Source organism: Passer montanus, unplaced genomic scaffold, assembly GCF_014805655.1.
Source record: "Passer montanus isolate IOZ18808 unplaced genomic scaffold, ASM1480565v1 scaffold87, whole genome shotgun sequence".
Classification (NCBI taxonomy): Eukaryota; Metazoa; Chordata; class Aves; order Passeriformes; family Passeridae; genus Passer; species Passer montanus.
This window is the reverse complement of record NW_024374034.1, coordinates 1,501,239-1,521,254: the sequence shown is the minus strand read 5'-3', so window position 1 is coordinate 1,521,254 and position 20,016 is coordinate 1,501,239. Positions and strand designations below refer to the sequence as shown.

At 35.2% G+C, this 20,016-nt stretch overlaps 1 protein-coding gene across 7 annotated transcripts in view; it reads right to left on the bottom strand.

The window, feature by feature from the left end:
- FER (FER tyrosine kinase) overlaps positions 1-20,016 on the bottom strand; it is a 159,179-nt gene that overhangs the window by 8,231 nt on the left and 130,932 nt on the right. For all 7 annotated transcript variants that reach the window (XM_039733403.1, XM_039733399.1, XM_039733401.1 and 4 more), the window contains 2 exons: positions 5,735-5,889; positions 1,917-2,039 (listed from right to left, as the gene is read on the bottom strand). In XM_039733403.1, the coding sequence (XP_039589337.1) occupies positions 1,917-2,039; positions 5,735-5,889 (278 nt within the window). The remainder of the gene's footprint in view (positions 1-1,916; positions 2,040-5,734; positions 5,890-20,016) is intronic.

The window sequence follows — 20,016 nt, the reverse complement described above, 5'->3', positions numbered from 1 at the left end:
GTTGGGCATGCTGAACTGTCTGTTTGCTGCTCATCCCTAATACCAGCAACTCGCAGAGATTTCTTTCCTGTATCTTAGGAAGTAGCTACCTTCTGGTTTTCAGTTGTATTTCCTCACTTCCCTGCAGTGAGGAAACTGATTATAAAAATGAAGATGTGAGTAAACTTATTTGCTCTTTTTGAATATGTATCCACTTTTATTCCCATATTTCTTCCCTTTTTTGTCTCCTTAAGGAAGTTCTTCCCCATTTGCACTTTAGTAATTAATTTTTCCTCCGTGTATTCTTAACTTTTCTATCTTTCCATCTTATCTCAAATCTCTTTCTCTTCTGGTTTGCTTTGATAGGCAGTGGCTTCCACACCTCTCTGCTGCCATCAGCCGGAGTTCTCTGACTTGACAATGCGCAGGAGAATGGACAATCAGTTAAGTAAATTAGCAGCTAATCATTCAAAAGTGACAGGTAAGTGGCTATTCATCCTGTGCCGCACCTTGGCTGAGGCTGTGGATGCGGGGCAGGGGCGCCCGGGCGATGGTGGCACAGCAGCAGGGGGCCCCTCGCCGGTGGCGCCTGGCCGTGAGGGGGCTGCTGCACCACAGGGCCGCGGCGCTGTCCGGGGGACCGCGACAGGCTCGAGAAAGGGGCTGACAGGAACCTCAGGCCGTTCAGCGTGGGAAGAACCGAGTCCTGCAGCTGGGAACAGCCCCAGGCACCAGCACGGGCGGGGAATGCCCCGCTGGGAAGCGGTTTGTCAGGAAAGGCCCTGGGGCTCCTGCTGGACACCAGCATGAGCTCTCCCAGCAAAGAATGCTAAAGGCACACTGGGCTGCACTAGAAGGAGCACTGCAGCAGGTTGAGGCAGATCATCTGCCCCCTTTTTTTAGTACCGGCTGAGGCCACATCTGGAGTGCTTCGTCTAGTGCTGGGCTCGCCAGTACAAGACAGACACAGGCAAATGACAGGCAGTGCACAGTCATGTGCAGTGGACTCTACAGCTAAATGCAACTCTGTGACTCCAGACTCACTGCACAGGTCTCTGTCTCTCCTCTTCTAAAGAATAGTGCCATCATAAAACAGGTAAATCTATGAAATATTTTTGCTATTTTTGTACTGCATGCATCTGCTCTAGGTACTAGATGAATGCATGTAAGTTCAAACAAATATGGCTTAGGCTCTAGGACTTGATTTGGCCTTTAAGGAGAAACTTTATTATCACCTACGGTGCTTTTAAAACTATAACAAACTGACAATGTGTAAATCAGCAAACCAGAGTTTTTTTGCTTGTCATTTGTTTTGTTTTAAATAATTTGGAAGTTTTACTAGCTTAGAACATATTTATAAATTATAAAGTAGTACTACGTAGGGAAGGAACACTTCTGAAATGCGATGAAAATAAATCAAACTCCTGAACTCCTACTCACAGTTATTTGCTATTTTAACGTTTCGATTATTTTATAAAAGAGAAATTCAGCTTGCAATGCAACTAGCTTACCATTCTCCACCATAATTGCTAAATCTTTCTGTGAAATGATTTAATAAAGAAGATGGAATGATAGAGATTTTTTCTGGCAGTTTAGAATATTTATACCTGCATTAGCATAATCTTAAATAATTCATTCTGTTCAGGCTTCTGCATAGCAGTAAATCCCTCCTTTCCATCTCACCTGTTCGTTCTGCAACAATGAAAGTCAGCATGCTGTAAATCTTCCAAACTTTAAGTTACTGGTCAGTGTATTCCTTTTTTTTCAGAAGGCCTATATATACCACCCTACTCCTCCCGAAGAGCTAGATTCAGTAATTTAGGAAACCTCATCTTGTTTTTGCTGAAGTTGCTACAAAACTTGTATGTTATTTCTTGGCTATTTTACATGGAATCCTTACAATTTATCCAGCATTTCTTCCACTCCTTAGAAATTACCTTTCTCAACTTGCTCTCGTGCTTGTTGGTTGGTCATTCCAGGGTATGGGCATACTCCTAAACTGAATGTCTCCCACAAAAGGATTCCAAAGCTCCATACATCACTCTCAGATGTGTATCTCCCTAAGAAAAGGAAAGCAAACCTTCAAATTAACATACAGAGAAATTGGTGTTTGATATAACTACGGCCCAAATTCCCTGTAAAGGTAAAAGTGTTACACTGGCAACCTTCAGGCAAAACAAAGCTGTAGCTACTAGTAAAACATTCTACAGATTTCACAGTCTCCAATATTTCAAAGAATGAACAAATTATATTAAAGCAAATACTCTGGAGTAACATAAGCTAACCTTAAGTTCTAGTTATACACAGACCACTCCAGTCTGTCAGGCAAGTTAAGAATTTCTTTCCTTCTTAATGCACAAAAATATTTTTCTTTTAATATAAAAGGACCAAAAAAAAAGTCAGGGTTTTCCTACTAATTTACAACTGCTTTCAATTCCAAATATTCTTTTAAATTTACCTTGTCCAGTTCTCCATTTTATCATGGCAGTGTTTATTCTGAGAGGAGCTACCACCAACACTGTTTCTAAGTGTGAAGAAGGCCTGGTTCTCATGCTTTGAGAAACTGATCTCTGAAAATCAAAGTAAGGCTGGATCCTGCAAAACTGACACACCCAATCAGTTTAAGAAAAAAAAAAAATCAGGCCTGCTAGTTCAATTACCTCCAACTATGCTTCAGAGATAGCAAAATAGATAATTGATAGACAACTAAATTCCAAGCCCCTCTGTGGAATTATAGCTTTCTATTACAGGGAGACGTTTTTGAGCAGATATTTTTATTGTCCCTGATGGATGCACATTAGAAAATTAAGACTCCTAGTCTTTTGCAGCAGAATCGGTGAAAATGTTATCTTAAAAATCCATTTTCAACTTCACTTTCAACATTTTTCATGACTGTTCTTCTTTGTTGCATACTATTACTTTGTATTTACATGTCTTTATTCTTAAAAACAACACTTGTGAATGTATTGTTTGTTTATCTCTAACCATCAAACAAGCCAAACTAAGCCACTTCTGACTAGGAAAAAAAGGAAACTACATGTAAATTATAGTGACAGTTGATGACAGTGACAACTGTTCTGACGTAAAAAATCTCAGTTTACTCTTAGACTAAATATCACTTACAGCTGTGCTGTGTTAGCTTGTGTGCCTCATAGTTGGCAATTATGGATATTCACTATGCTTTTTGGAGTAAGATTAGTTTTCTTGTCTGTGTATCAATTTCCCACAGTGGGGCATCCAGTAATTTAACACTTTTCACTGAAAGCATTCAGCAAATACAAGACAGATAATTAGCTGGGTTTTTTTTTTACAGAAAGTACAAGTTCTGTACAGTTAATTATATTTCATGCTATTATATTATCTGAGGGGAAAAAAAAGATCCATTTAGAAAAAAAACCCAAGTCCTCCCTACGTTACTATTAACATCACAACTCAAAATATTGTAGGGAGAAAACATACATATTAAATGTATTTTAATTTTCAAAGATCAGGAAGCAAAATTATCCCATAATCATCCAAAATATGTGCTGGTTTTGGTGGGGTTAATTCTATTCACAGTGGCAGGTACAGGGCACTGTTCTGGATTTGTGCTGAACCCAGGGCTGATAATTCAGAGATAGTTTTGTTATTGCTTTGATTGCACAGAGGCAAGGCTTTCCCTGCTTTTCACACTGCCATGCTGGTGAGGAAGCTGGGGGTCCTTGAGAGGGGACACAGCCAGGACAGATGACCCCAAACAGTCCAAAGGGATATTCCAGACCATGTGACATCAGGCTCAGTGTATAAAGTGGGGGGAAGAAGGAGGAAAGAGGAGACATTTGGGGTGACAGTGTTTGCCTTTCTTCCCAATAATGGTGTAGAATGGGTCTGAACAGCACCCACAAAACCAAAGCTTCCATTTCTCAAAAACTCCAGTGGCATCTGAATTTTGCTTCTGACTTCTGACACAACTTGCCCTAGTCTGGTTTCTAGCCTTCACTACTTGTGTTTTTTCTTAAATTAACATACTTTAGTGACTGCTCTTAATTTGTCATATACAGTGACTTCAGCAAAGACCAAAAAAAGAACTTTTTTGTAGCTTCTTAACCACATTAGCGTTCATGTAATGGCCAAATGACCCTATTTCTCATTTTCCTCCAACCTCTGAATCTTAATATTTAGGACTGACCCAGCCAGTGGTTACCAACTAGTTTTGAAATATGCAGATTTAGTTTTATTTTATTTTGATTATCTTAAAAACCTCCAATCTTATCTACACAATTCAATGCAAGTCTTACAACCTTATTATTAGAATGGAAAACAATAAAACATAATCCAGTAAGTTTTACTAATATCTTTCAAGGGAGTGGAAAAAATTATCCTTCAAAAATACACAGAAATCTTTCATGACATTCTGAAAGTTGAATATTGACTGCTGAACATATTAACATATTTGAGAGAGCTTATTTCCCAAACATTACAGAAATGACTTATAGCTGCTGGAATATGTATGTGCTTTAGGAAACACAAAGTAATCCCACGTTAATCAACAACCCCCTCTTCTCCAGTACTGTGCAGAAAAATCAGACTCAGCAGTACAAAGTGAAGGTGTTATCACAAGAGCCCGTTTCCTCCTAAAGGTAGCCAACTGGACCACATATGATTATAAGGATATCATCAAAAACATCAAGGATATAAGGATAACATCAAAAACACTGTATGTATTTCCAAAATAACAAAAATAAAAACGCAAAACACCTTTTATAGTGGATCAAACACCCAAAAGAGCAAAGCATTCACCAGTGAATGTTGGCAACACTAACACCTCTTAGAATAATTGGTAATACAGGATCAATTATTAAACTGAATTTACTGTCAAGCTTTTAAAGAGAAGATCTGCATTACTGTGTTATGTCATTAACTGCTGCAAAAGTGCTAATGAGAGGAAGCATTCTTCTATCAATCATAATTCACAAACTTATGATTTCCAATGCATGATTTCCAAAAAAGGCTAAATTTAAGAGATGGCAGAAATATTATAGACACTTCAAATGAAGAATTAAAAAATATTTTACTCTGCAAAATATTTTACTCTGCAAAACATGGCACAATATATTAAATGTGCTGCTTCTCCACAGCCCACTTTACCTAGAAAAACTTATTTTTATAGTTTCATATAAGCAAAAAAAGCTAAGAGCAGCAGCTTCTGTTTCTGTTCTGGAACTATTACCCATGTAGTGTGGACCACTTCCCTCAGTGATAAATAATGAACTTTTACCCCCAGTACAACAACCTAGTGATACACAAAAATGCACATAAATGAAAACTGTTGTTAAAAAAAACCCCCAAAATAAAACAATGACTGTATTTTTCACCAATGCAATGAATTATCTAACACAGTGTTCTAGTACATTAACATTTTCTACTGTTTTCAATGAGGGGCCATAAATATGCAGAACTTGCCTTTCATTTTGCTAACGATCATAATTTAGATGACTGACGAGGCTGTCTACAAGAATGAGTCAGCAACAGAACCAAAGCACTCTGCTCTTGCTGTATAATAGCAATTCTGATGTTGCTGCCCGATTGTTTTTCAGTGGCAAAACTGCATTTTTTACATAAATCAGACTGAAATATTAAAATTATTTTAAACATCATTAATTTGAACAGGGTGAAAATAATTGTATATATATACACTCAAATATTGTGGCTCTGGTGCTCTTTACTGTACTTTGGATTTTTTTTTTTTTGCAAGGAAATCCAGTTATGTTCTTACCATAGTTCAGAGCTTCTGGAGCAGTCCACTTGATTGGAATCTGCTTTAGGCCTGATGATGAGTACACGCCATCGTCCTCTTGCCGGGACATCCCAAAATCACTTATTTTCAAGATGTTGCTTTCACCTACCAAGCAGTTCCTTGCAGCCAGGTCTCTAAATTAGAAAAAAAAAAATAAACACCCACATTTTTACAGGTCTGAAAGTATTTGGAAGCCCTTTAAACTGACTGAGCCCCCACTTCTGACATAAGCCAAGAAGGTCGTGCCTCTCAGTGGCTTATTTACAAAAGAGTAAGAAATACTTCATGAAGTTGTGGGGAAACAGAAGTGAGGGAAGGGGGAAAAACAAGTCAGAAATAATCCTATGAAAAAGTGAGGGGAAGAGATGCTGGAGATGCTCCAAGTGCCTAAGCACAGAATCTCCTGCAGTCCACAGAGAGGAGCCACAGCTGAGCAGGGGAGGAATGTGAGGCTGAAGGACAAGAGCTAACAAGAGTTATGGACAGTTCAGAACCTCCATTCCCCACTCACCCCTCAGGGGAGAAGTGAAGACTTTCAGAATGAAGGAATGCCTCAGAAGAAGAGAAGGGGAAAAAGTATTTCAGTTTTTGTCTTTTATTTCTCACCATCCAACTCTATTTTAATTTGCAATACATTAAATTCATGTTACCTAAGTTCAGTCTGTTTTGCTATGATGGTAATTGGTAGGTGATTTCCTTGCCTTTATCTTGATCTCCAAGTTTTTCTGTCTTATTTTACTTCCCCGTCCTGTTGAGGATGGGGAGTGAGAAAGCATCTGTGTGGGTGTCTGGCAGCTATGCAAAGTTAATCCACCACAACTGCCCTCAATTTATTCCTCCACAAAAATAAATCCCAGATTAATGAATTGGATCCTATGTAAAACTAAACAGAATTTGAAGAAGCATCCTGAAATGTGTTCATGAAGTGTTTCAGTGAGAAAACTGAGAAGCAGCTCCATCTTCCCTCTGCCTGTTAAGAGTTTCAATCAAAAGTTAAAAGCTGCTCAGCATAGAAGAGGTATTTTGGCTCAGTGATGGATGAGAAGCTCAGAAAGTCAACTCCCTCCCTTCACCTCAAATTTATTTATTTTTCTAGATCATAAGACATGTAGTAATACCTGACAAAAGACCTACTGTGACTTCTCTACTTCTCTAATAATATACTACAGACATACTATATGTATATTAAATTTCAGTGTTTCGCAGTTTATTAAAATACAACATAATAAAATAATTATTATTCCCATTGTAATGCAAAAAAAAGGGAGAGATATGTCATGCAAAATGATTAATTCCATACCATTACAAACATCATGGGCAATATTTTTAAACTAAATTTACTGTGGTTCTGCTTACCTCAATAGCTAATATGCTCACAAATGGCTTACATGAATATTCCAGAGAAACTACATTAACTTTGATGTTTTGAATTGGACGTGTAACATAGTTCTGAAGTGAATCCCCTGAGCACTTAATGCACATTCATTGGTTTTTGAAGGATGAATTTGGTGCATGCAAAATACATTGCTCTTGGTAGAAACTAACATAGAATTCTGCTCATGATGATGTGCATGAAATTTGTTCCTCTAGCTACAGAATTTTCTTTTTATGGAATTTGTTTCTACAGCTAATGCAGAAAGGTCTGAACCAGTGGCAAACAGCTTCCAACATTACCCATGGTAATGACAAAGGACTGAACTACATTTAACCCAAACTAAAAGTCTTGAGCCACATTTAAGAATGCTGAAGCTCATACACCCACTTTAATTAGCTCATCCATATTGATACTGGGCTATGTCATTCAGTACGTAGACAGAGCCTAGGTATGATCCTAAATATCATAACTTAAGAATTTTAACGTATTTGACTCATGCAGCTTTTCTGCCACTAAGAACATTAATAACTCTAGAGCTTGAGTGATATAAACAAAGTTATTCGTGTGGTTTGAGAAGATGGACCACTAAAAAACAAATCTGAACTAACAGGCACCAGGTGAAGATGTGCACAAGTGCATAAAACAGCTCAGTATACACTGTGTTACAAAGCTTGATGTTAGCATGTGGTATCGTTATATACTGCTATATTGGTTAAAGCAAGTGAGCTGCAAAACAAAATCAAATTGTCATTGTTTATATTGTTTATATATACTTTATAATAAGTGTGTAAAAAGTATCACCATGGAACTCCAAGAATTTATGACTTAGGTTCCAACCATACTTCAGTAATTAGTTTTTTTATCATGTTACTCAATATAGTCTAGATTTTGCAACTGATGCACATAAGGAATGAAAAAAGCAACGAGGTTGTACCTCAAAGAAAATTTACAGTTAATTGAAAGCACAGGCATCTCCCTACCTGAAGTATGACCTAGCATTTAAAAATATTGAGTTGGGTTAAGCAAAATCTATATACTGAACTGCCTTAGGTTTATTCCTCATGCATAAGTCTGATTATTTGGGAAAGCAGATCATAAATAATATGCACAGTATGGTGCTTTTAATCAAAGACTACACTCAGTTTGCATAATTTTTGTCAGTCTTGTATACAGAATATATGAGTTTTCTTTTCCATTCAGAATCAACTAGAGAAAAAGCTTTTCATCCCTACTGAAAATTGACTACAACTTCCATGAAAATCAATGGGTATTCGTGGAAGTTCATAAAGACTGTGACACTCTGTTCAGAATATATGTAAATTAACACTACAAAGAACAAATTACGTGTTTGCGTGTTTTGAGTCTCACAGTATTAATACCTTTTTCCACTTTTAGCTAAAACTCCCCCATTTTTTATGCTATAATACTGTGTATTACATTCATCATTTCTGTTAATAAAGTCTTGTGAGCACTTCATATATTTACTTCTGACATAAGCAAATTTGCCTCCTTCTATCGTCCTGTGTATGATGTGCTCTTTCTGTCACTTATTTAGAAAATCCTTTAGGTGTGATAATTTCATTCCTCAGGCATGTCACAAAGTTATATTGTCTTGTTAGTATTTCTAATGTCATTTTACATCTAACTCATATCCTCAGTGATTTGTTGCTTAATTTTACAGATAATTTTTTCTATGTATTTTGCATGCTTAAAAGCATTTTTTAAACGGTTACACTGGAAGCTGTGGGTACCTCAGCTTTTGGTGGCTTTTTTACTATTATTCTGAGGGTTTGGTTAAGATTTTTGAGTATTTTAAAATAAACTCTTCACTGTTCCTCATTATATCTGATAGCTTCCTTTAAAAGGATGTTATTTTTCAATCTAGACATAAGAGAAAAACACAGAAGATGCTTTCGGTCAACATGATTTATTACAGAATTTATAGCCAGAATCTGGAAAAAAATGGCATCAGCAACTGCAACTCCCATTGCTTTAAAACAATAAATTATGACATTAATTTTCTTATAGTTTTCATAATTATAATTAATTTCTATTTTCTACAGACAGGAGTTCTAGTATAATAATCATAAGGGGTTTATAAAGACCCTTTACTTCTTAACCTTCCATAAGAAATCCACAATGGAGTTTCACTCCATATGTTAAGATAAACAACATAAGTTAGGGAAATAAGAAAATATAAATATAGAGATCTGATGACCAAAATTAACTACAAGAAGTCAGCATTGAAGATTACATCAGTTTTAAGTATTTATAGTGAATGACTTTTTCTACATGGACATTAAAAAACCAAACCAAATCAAACAAGTAAACAACAAAGCCCCCAAAAAACAACAACAAAACCCCTGCACACCAGCCCCCCCAAACAAAAAACTCCACCAAAATCAGCTACAGTCTATTTGTCTTCTTTCCCCTGAAAACCTGTGTGTTTATTTGCTTTCTCTTCCTTCTCCCTAATGTTCTCTAAAGCCAACATCATGAAGAAATACAGAGATAATTGCATGAAATTAGGTGTCTCTGTTTGGGATTTTTTTTTCTTATAAAGCATTTGCTACTCAAAGCAGTAATTTCATATAATCAGTATTTATTTTTAACACAGAAAGCAAGAATATGTTCTTTATTTACATTGTGAAAGCTCTACAACTTAGTCACACATTACACTGAGCTGCTATAGAGTAAATTCCTTAGTAAAAGAGAGGCTGACTCTCACTATATAATATCAAGATTATATAAGTTGTTACTACTGCTAGAAACAAAGTTTTTTTCCCCCAGCTACTAACAAGTAAAAACTGGTATGTAATTTGGAAATTTCCTTTTAAGTACTGCTCTGCAATCCCTGTAAATACAAACAGGACATCTAGGGATTTCAAACATGGGTCCAATCTGCTGAAACTGTAAGAGAGAGGTAATAGGACTTTTGCTAAAAATTCAACAGCCAGTTCAAGGAGGAAGTAGAGGCAATTTCTCTGTGCTGGCAGCTGTTACCACCTGGATGCACATCTGTCAGTAAAGACATAAAACTACTAAAGCTTTCTCTAAGGACATTGTTGCACTCCCTACCCACTTCCCCTCCACACCCCATAGGATCTACACCATAAGTACTACCTAGCATTGCAATGGAATTCCATGAGTTAAAGCAAATCAAAACTAGAAAGCAAACTCCTCATTACTAAACCAGCAGCACAGACTGCCTCACTGAACTAATTAGCCATTTTATATTCCATCACTGGATCCTGCAGTTAAAATACTCAAGGTGATAAAGGCAAGTAATTAATTAGTGAACAGGATTGGTTTATCTCCTTTGCACATTAAATTAAATGAAAATAGTCTATTACCTAAACACAAAAAAGGGCTGGGAAGTGAAACTACAAGATAAATTGCTGGGTTTTTGTGAACAGTAAGATACTACCTCACCTTCATACACCTGATGTAATTTCCAATAATGTCTAAATCAAAACACAGTAGTGCCTAAATCTATTTCAGAACTTTATCTCTTGATATGTATATGCTACTTTTGCTGTATATGGACGCTACAACAAATAACATGTGCCTAGTAAATATTAAAGGGTTAGAAGAACATCCTTTCATGCATTCAGTGTTTTCTTCCCCCTTTTTAACTTTGATTTAAATTATTTATTTACATTATTTTAACTACTATGAAAATATTGGAGCCATATTAACTACAATGCTAGTAACTGCTCTCAGCTCCTCATATATAATGCAAGTCCATCTACATCTCCACAGATAAACGGTGCTGGCAGAGAAACTCCAAGTTGGATACAGTGGATACAGTAGTGATTTTTCAATAATGTCAGGTGCTCTGCCTAACATCCACACTTTTGGATATTGCTCTGTTCCTCTCAACTAAAAAAATAAGCAACTTTACCCACCTCACAGCACTGGTGACCTTCAATTACTCTTTATAAAGCACTTTGCACTTAAGCGAAGGACTTGAAAATTTTGCAAAAGGAACTCAAAGGAGGAAAAGTAACTTGTATTCAGTAGCTGAACACAACTATCAACTTATTTATTGTCTGCCACCCAGATATGACTCAAGGGACTGTACAGATCTACTGACACATTAGGAAACTTTTATCTTTGAGTTTTATTTTGGTAGGCTACTATGTGCCCTCCATTTTCATAGCAGGGCAAATTTTCTGTACCAGCACTTTTAAGAAAGATAAAGAAGGGAAGAGAAGACAATGAGCACTTTCTGAGGAGAATCAAAGCAGTAGACTATGAAGATGGAAATGAAGCAGTAAATTGCGGCATCATCTATTCCTCCCTGCTTTTTCCTATTTCTGACATTGTCTTCACAATGCCTGCTCCTGGAAACAGAAACATTCCTATCAGCAGCATCTAAATGGTTTTTATCTGCATTGTTTCTCAACTGTTTTAGAACTTAATAGCCTGTATTCTTCTGAACAGTTATTTTGATGAAAATGGCATCACAGTCATTTTGGTCTATAACAGTCCTCTATGCATTGACATCGCTGCACATTTTTATAACCAATTTTTCCTGTGCACTGCTGATTATATGTAATATGCTGAACAAAATGTCTAATTATTCTTTTTCTTCCCCTTGTGCTATATCTTGAAACAAAGGTTTGCAATACAATTTCTTTTCTATGCCCATTTTAGTGAAAAACTAAGGGTCTGGACAGTCATTGGAGAGCAAGATCGGCAACTTCATGGAAATCCTACAATATTATAGTGACTGGAAAATGAAATATACCTTCTAGAAATCCTTAATAACAGGACAGACCCAGGAATAACACCTCTGCTGGGTTCCATGTAACCATTCCTAAGCTCTTGGATTTCAAGAGAAACATTACAGGACAGAGGACAAATATGGGTACATTTGAGAAACATATAAGGTTTGTAACAGTCCTGAAAAGTCTCTTTGATATTAACTGAATTACAGGGGAAACTAAGTGTCCAAAAATTAATTATCTGAGATGCACCAGAACACAAGTTTACATTTTGTGCTTGATAAAATTACAGTGGACTTAAATTACAATCACAATGCCATCCATTTCCATAACCAGTTATAAAAGTAGATTGTATTATTCATAGGAAAAAAAATACCACTTTCAAGCAAAAATTTTCACTGTATCATTCACAGAAGCAACTACAATGAAATACAACAGCAGAGCACAAAATTTTGCTACCAAGAGCATTTTTAATATAATATCATGGCTTTATTCAACCTGTGTGATAACATTAAGTCTAGTTATGATGAGTGGCCTCTTTCCCTTTTAGACCAGGAGGATGCCTCAATTTAGTTCTTAATTCTGAATTTAGTTTTGAATTAATCTCTTCCTTAGTCTACTAATTCTATAACAATTCTATTATTATATCTTATTATATAATATAATGTTGAAATGTAACTGATATCTCTGTACAGAAGTGTTAAATACTGGCTTAACTTGTTTACAAAACTGGAATCATCTGAAGAGGCAGACCAGATATGGTCAAAGGTCATATTCCCTTGTCCATTATATACCAGTAATAGAAAAGGTTGCATGCTGGATTTGAAGAAAATGTCTAAAAAGCAGAGTAGCTTCTATCACTGATTTTCTGATGAATAAGGTTTTTAGAAAATAAACTTTTCATTATATTTTCATTATATTAAACAAAGCCATTTGCTAGTGTTAATATCATAATGTATTAAGTACATTTAAGTACTTGCCACAGGTGAATATCAAAGTTCATCTCAGACAGGTAGCAACTCTACTGCTTTTTCAATAGCCAGAACCAATCATGTTGTATGCAACAGTAGCTGTAGTTTAAGTTATCTCTACACGCGTTTCCATCACTTAAATTTACTTTTGTTCCTACAGCAGGGAGGCATGGATTAACATCTTAAAAGTAACAGACAAGCATGGACTAATGTTAATGATTTTTCCAGTAGATAAAGTATTTTATAGGAACTAGGTCCTGAAACACTTTATTAATGAAGGTAAAAAACGGTAAAGATAATAATCAGGCTACAAAGAAATGAAGCACCCAGCATAATTAAGGTATAAGACACTACCTATTCATGAAAAGAATACACAAGGAATAAAAGAGAAACCAAATACATTAGGTCTAATTAGAAATCAGGGGGAAAAGACAGCAGAGAAGTAGCAGAACCAAGCAATGCTAGACAAGAGGATTGTGCTGCAGTCCTAAACTGAGTGGCTAGAAAGTGAAAAAAAAAAAGAATCTCCTGCATTTTTAAGAGACAGTCACAAAGAAAGCCAATAGGAAAGGGAGGAAAGTCAGCCACACTTTAACTATTCTTCTGGGGATGTTCCTTATTTAGGGAGAAAAGAATTTAAATGGATGGCACAGGTAGCATATGCCAGCTAAGCATTCTTAGCAATGGAAACCATTGACAAAGACATACAGTAATAACCTACTAATTCTTAATTTTCCAGTCAGAGAAAAAAAATTTCTAATTTGTACTTTACAATATTTCTTTACTTTTAATTAAGGATTGCCAACAAATACTTAGTGGCATCTTGAAATATTGCAGTATTATAAAAATAGCCTGTTTTGTAACTGTAATAAAATAAGATAAATGAAAATGAAGATGAGGAATACTAACTGTCCTAGATGTCTAAGAAAGATCTGCAGTTCGCTTACAGAAATTACAAAGGAAATTTCATGTGACTAATGCATTACAGAAAATTATTTATAGAAATTTAGAGGAATAAAATTACCTATTCACTTCCTGTAAATTACCAAGACAGTAAATAAACTGAACCTCCATCCTGTTTTTTTGTCACCATTACTTAAAATCCACAATAGTTTTCCCACTCAAAAATAAAACTTTTATGTGGAAGAAAGTATTTTGCACTTTTTTTATCACAAGAAAAAGAAGTCATGGAATCTTCATGGAATTACGGCGGGGTATTCAAAGTAGGAGATGCTGAAGAAAAAAAAGATGACAGTGCTGATTAAGGATCATGATTACATCTCATATTGATAGCAGGAGATAGGACTGGACTTCCACAGCTTTTAGGAGCTGGATGAACTCACATGTCACATGCATATTTACCATGGTAGAATTTCGCAGCTGGGCTGAGTCAAGGAAGAGATGTTAATAAGTCCAGGGGTTCCAAGTTCATAATATACTGAACTCTATCCTTTTTCTTCTATTAAACCGTTATGCTATCTTATGAAGTCATCTGTTTGTTACGACAATGTCATTGCCCTGGAAAATCCAGAGTTCTGTATTTAGAAACAGCCCCTCTGCCTCTGGTTGCTCTCTGTGGAAGCATGTTCATTCCTGTACAGGGTTGACTCCCTACGAATCTGAATGTAGCTTGTCCTACCAGGATTCAAAGTTTGTTGGAGGTGCACAAAACACTTTCCTGTGCTTAATCTAAAGACAGGAAGAGAAAACTATTAGAAAACTATTGCAAAGCTATGGATTTTCTGCATCTGGCTATTATTCTGAAATATTTCTGCACAAAAAACTATTCTACCACTATACTTCAGAAAGACAGGATCCTCTTTGCCATTTAATGTTACAGTCATTTTAGCATCTGTTGTGGGCAAAGGTTGTAAAATAACTGAAGTCCAGCTAGTCATCTGCTAAACATTTAAGATCTTCCTGCTTAAAGAATCATGGGTAAGAAATTTCTTAGAAGATGATATAATAGAGGGCAACAAACTGGAGTTGCCTGTTTTCATTTAACAGCTTTGTTAATGATCTAAGGGAAAAATCAAACAGGGATTTAATTACATTTCCAGATAATATCAAACTAAGAGCAGCTGCAAGCAACAATAAGTGCAAATAAATAAAAAGAAAGAAGGAAAGGAGAGAAGGAGAAAGAGAGGGAAGAGAAGGAGACGGAGGAAATATATCTGTTGAAATAAGCGCTAGACATAGCCTGTTAAACAGGAACTATTATATTTTTAAAAATTAAGCCTACACACAAACATTCAGTAAAAAACAAATACTACTAGGCAATCATGTAGAAAGAAAAGAGAACCTAACAAGATATGGATGCCAAAGAAATACAAGTAATGGAATTAAATTGAGCATTGGAAAAAAAATCATTATTTATTAGATTATGAGAAATCTGTCTAGGAAAATTAAGAAATTCTATTTTATTAATTAAGTTCCTTAATAAACCAAAAAACACAGACCACTGTCTGTTTTAAAGGGACACATTAAGTAAATATATCCAGAAAAGAGAAATAATTTTTTTTTTCTGGAAAACAATTTGGGAATTAATTATTTGTTACCACATACAGCATAAGAATTTCTCATTAAAAGAAAGTTGTTTCTAGTCTGAGATAACTGTGGTATAACTTCCTCTTTTGAATGTCAAGAATTAGTATCAGGAAGCCAATAAAATACTGAAGGAATATACAATATCTTAGTGCAATATACAGTATCTCAGACATACATCATCTTCCTTTCCAAAAACACTGATTGAAATTTTTTGCTGTAAGAAAGAGAACAGGAAAATACCTACACCACAAATAAAACAAATCAGTGCATGAAAGCGTATTTAGCTTCCCTGTACAGACACTGACACACCCTGTGGTCAATGACTTGTGCTCAAAGAGCCACCCTAAACCTCACTTCTGAAGCAACTGGTGTAGTTGACTGCCTTCTCCCCCTTTTCTTCCTCCCTTATTCTTCTGCTTTTGTCTTTTCCTATCATCTAATTTGTTGTTCATCATCCACTAATACCTCCTTTGCCCACTGCACCAATATATACTGAAGCCCATTTTTCTTAGAAAGTAATTACATTTCACCCACTGCTCACCACTGTACCAGGATTATGAGAGTAGAGAAAATATTATTTACACTATCCAGAAGAGCTATGTGACTTTATGGTCAGCACTATAGCTTCCACAAACACTAACAGCATGTTATTTTTATCTTAATTTCAATAGCCTGTAACTTTGATTTTTTTCCTTTTTGCTTTTTAATTAGAGAGAGCTTGTTGCTTTCATGGAGTGAGTAGACTTATTACACTAAAAATGTTATTCAAATTATTTTACTGAGTAATACTTGTAGATGCCTAATATTTATCACCAAGGAAGTGATACTGCAGTAAATAAAAACAAATACAGTACAATAACATTACACTCAAAATGTTAGTTTGTTAAACAGAATGAGAGAGTAAGAAAATTTGCTTTAAATTTTTTCAGCCTTATTTCCTTTATTCCTAGCAAAGGTTACTCATTTTTTAGTAGTAAGCTTTCTGTATCAGGGATATCTCATGAGAAATAGACTAATTCAACTCCAGTGGCAAGAAATAAATATTTTTCATACTATGCAACTTCTGTGACAAGAAAAAAAATCTGAATCTCCTCCTCTGACATTTCCTACAGATTGTTTACAACCTGAGAATTTATTCTGATATAAGCCTTTTTATAATTAGCTTTTAATATTTAATGTTTCTCCTCACCATCTATGAATACTAACTATTTAGTAACTATTCAATAGTTACTAAATTCTAATAATTTCATTTTGGTTTTACACAGAACAACTGCCTCCTCAGAAAAAAATAGATGCACTTCTAAAACAAGAGATCATGTAACAATATATTCATCACATACAATATTTTGTTACAGTATCTGGCAATATTTTGAACTTTGCGTTGGTTTTTTGGATTCTCTGATGATTTCTGAAACCCAAATAGGAATTCAGCATGGCAGAAAGACCAGACCATCATCTGATAATTCAGGGAACAGTTTTATTGCTTTTCACTTAAACATGTAACAGCAGAGGTATCAGCTAGTAAGTAATACAACCTTACCTAAACAATATGTACTTTACCTATGCAATAAGAAGAACAAAAATATTTTCTTCTTAACAAATTTTCCTTTTGCGTATTTTTTCCCTCACTCACTATCTTATCCAGTTGTGCAGTAAAATCTAGAAGGGCGGGAACAACATAAAGGAAAGGTGTGAAATCTCAGAAGGAAAAGCGCTGGAGAAACAGAAGGCAAAGGAACTTCAAAAAGTTTAGGGTTTAGGGTAATTTTTCTTAAAAATATTATCTTTAAAATGGTACATTTCTGCCCCTTTATATTTGTACACAACATATGCCCCTTAGCACGGATTTTTCATGCTCTTCTTTGTGAGACTAAGACCTCAGGTCACAATAAGTTATACATAAACGCTCAATATTCCTTAAAAATGTGATGACCAGAATGAAGAATCTGCCTTCTAATGGTAAATAACCAACCTCTAACTGCTAACTGACAGGTGAAATGTACAAAACAGAAAGAAAAAATAGAAGTCATTATAAATTTCTAGCTATTGTGGAAAGTAATAGATTTTCAGCTTCCCTTGTATTAGCAGTTATCAGTGAATTCTATCACCACATATATCTGAATTTTTACAGCTTAATGACAATATTGACACTATATTTTTAAGTACCTAGGTCTACAAAATAATTCTGCAATAACATGCCACCAATTTAACTATTACTATCTTTAAGTCTATGTGACATTTTAAATCACCATCCTAGAAAAACTGGAATACTGAAAGTTCAGAGGTCTGAAATAACTGGATATTTTCCCCATTTTATGGAGAACACACAAAAGATGATACTTACGCACATACTGAATAGGGACCACTAGGCAAACTTCGCAATAAAATGAAAATATCTGCCTTATTGAATATTTTAATATACATTTGAAAACATTAATATAAAGAACCATGCTTAACTGATCATACTGGATTATTCCTGATGCCATTCAGCTGATATACAGGCTGTGTTATCTTTAGACATAAAATGGAAGCTAAAGGAAATGTTAATTAGACAAAAATAAAGATGAAACATTCTAACAGCCTTTTCAAAAGAAAATACAAACATAGAAAGAAAAAGGTAATTTCCCTTTATTTATTTAATATGAAAAAATGTCCATTTGCCATTTGAAGCTAAGGAACAGCATAATCTAATGGAAACATTAACTATTAATATTAGCCCCAGAATGACCACAGTTGAACAAGAACTTTGTTTTCCACTAGTATGAATAGATGCCTTATTTTTTAATATTTTAAAAGAAGAGTAGTAAGTAGTAGAGATAAACAGTACTGGAAAATCCCCATGGCAAATAAAACCTGTCCTAATAGCAGCTGAATAAACTACCATGTTATTCCTAAAGAGGAAAAAAAAAGGAACCACAGATTCCAGTTCTATCATTAATGTAACAATCATTACATTAATGTAACAATCATTACGTTAATGTAATACTTTATGTAGTCTACTGCATGTTTATTTAACACGGTAACACAAAAAAGCCACAATTGTAATATGTATTTCCTGTACATTGTCACCACTAACTCCTCTGGTAACAGGACTACCTTGAGCATAAATCAGGAAGATAAGAAAGATAGCATGGTCTTCGGGAGACATAATGAGGTGGGGATTTACAATAAACAAAAACTTTCTTATATCACACTCTGGCCATCCAAACCCACACATGTTACTCTAATTACAAGCCTTGTGCCGCTATGGCAAAGATCAATCTGTGATGCTTAGTTTGCTTTTAACATAGCCTGGAGTGAATTTCAAATAAAGCACACAAGGGGAAGCAGTATCAACCAGCAGAACAATTGCACAGCGTCCACAAGGAAAAAACTGTATTTCTGTTCCTTTTAAATTCTTTTTTACCAGCCATGTCAAAATTCAATAGCTTAGGGATACAGATAATAGATTAGAAGAAAGTTCAATTTTTATTCAGAGGTAACTCTTCACCATAGCTCACAGGCACTTCCATTACAATCTACTTTGAATTCAATATTCACTCTGATTTATTATAATAAGTTTAAAGTATACAATATTCATGGGCTTAGATACTCATGTTTGCTGGTTTGTTGTTTTTTTTTCTCTAATGCTTTCAGAATAGATTCATTCAAGCTCACTAAAGAAAAAAATAATCACTCTGCTCGAATAAGATCTCAGACAACCAGAAGAACTAATTCAGAACTGATCCAAATTTAATTGTAAATGTAGTTCCCTAGGATCAAACCATACTAGCTAATGTGACTGCAGGAAAAAAAAAAAAAAGAGGCAGACATCTCTTAAAAATCTATTCTTAAAAGCTGAAACCTGGTATATAATACTCTATAATCTGTTCCTAAATGGAAAGCTTAGAGAAATCCAGCAGTGTTCAGCTGCCTTTCCTGGATGACAGCAGTTGGAGTGCCCTATATTAGTTATTTTAGGTTTGGAAACACCTCATTTTGAGTGAAAACTTTGACAAATAATTTCCTGCCACATTTGAAAGCAGTGACACATTTGTTTTTACCAATATTATGGTCTGAAATGCAGTTTTAACAGCCACTGATGAAAGAAGGATCATGGCAGACCAAGTGCCCCAACAGCATCCATAGAGTACTGGCATTAATGTGCTGAGAGGTGAGCAGCACCTCTGTTCTGGAAACAGTGCTTCCTTTATTTGTTTAGCAACAGCTGTGAGTCCCAAGAGCAGCTCTCTGAACTCAGTTTTTTTTGGAAAGAGTATGCAGACAGATCCTTTTTTACCCACAACAGAACCATGACAAGGAAGGTTTTTTTAATCTTATGGTTCTTTCATTAGTACATTTATGACCAACAGAACAAATAAAAAACAATAACATGTATAAAACTGGCAATGCTTTAATTGCACAGTATCTTTATAATCTAATAAAGTTAGTGGAAATACTCATTTTGGTGAAAAATCTTTACTGGTTAAAAGGCATGCATAAAGCATGCCTATATTAAGAAATAAAAGCTCAACACATGGTAATGTGCCAATCAAATTAAAAGTTTGATTAAAAATTATTTTATAAACATGGCAGAGTAAATTTTAGTGGATTTTTTTAAAACTAACAATATATCTTACACAAAGTGGCCTGTAGAAA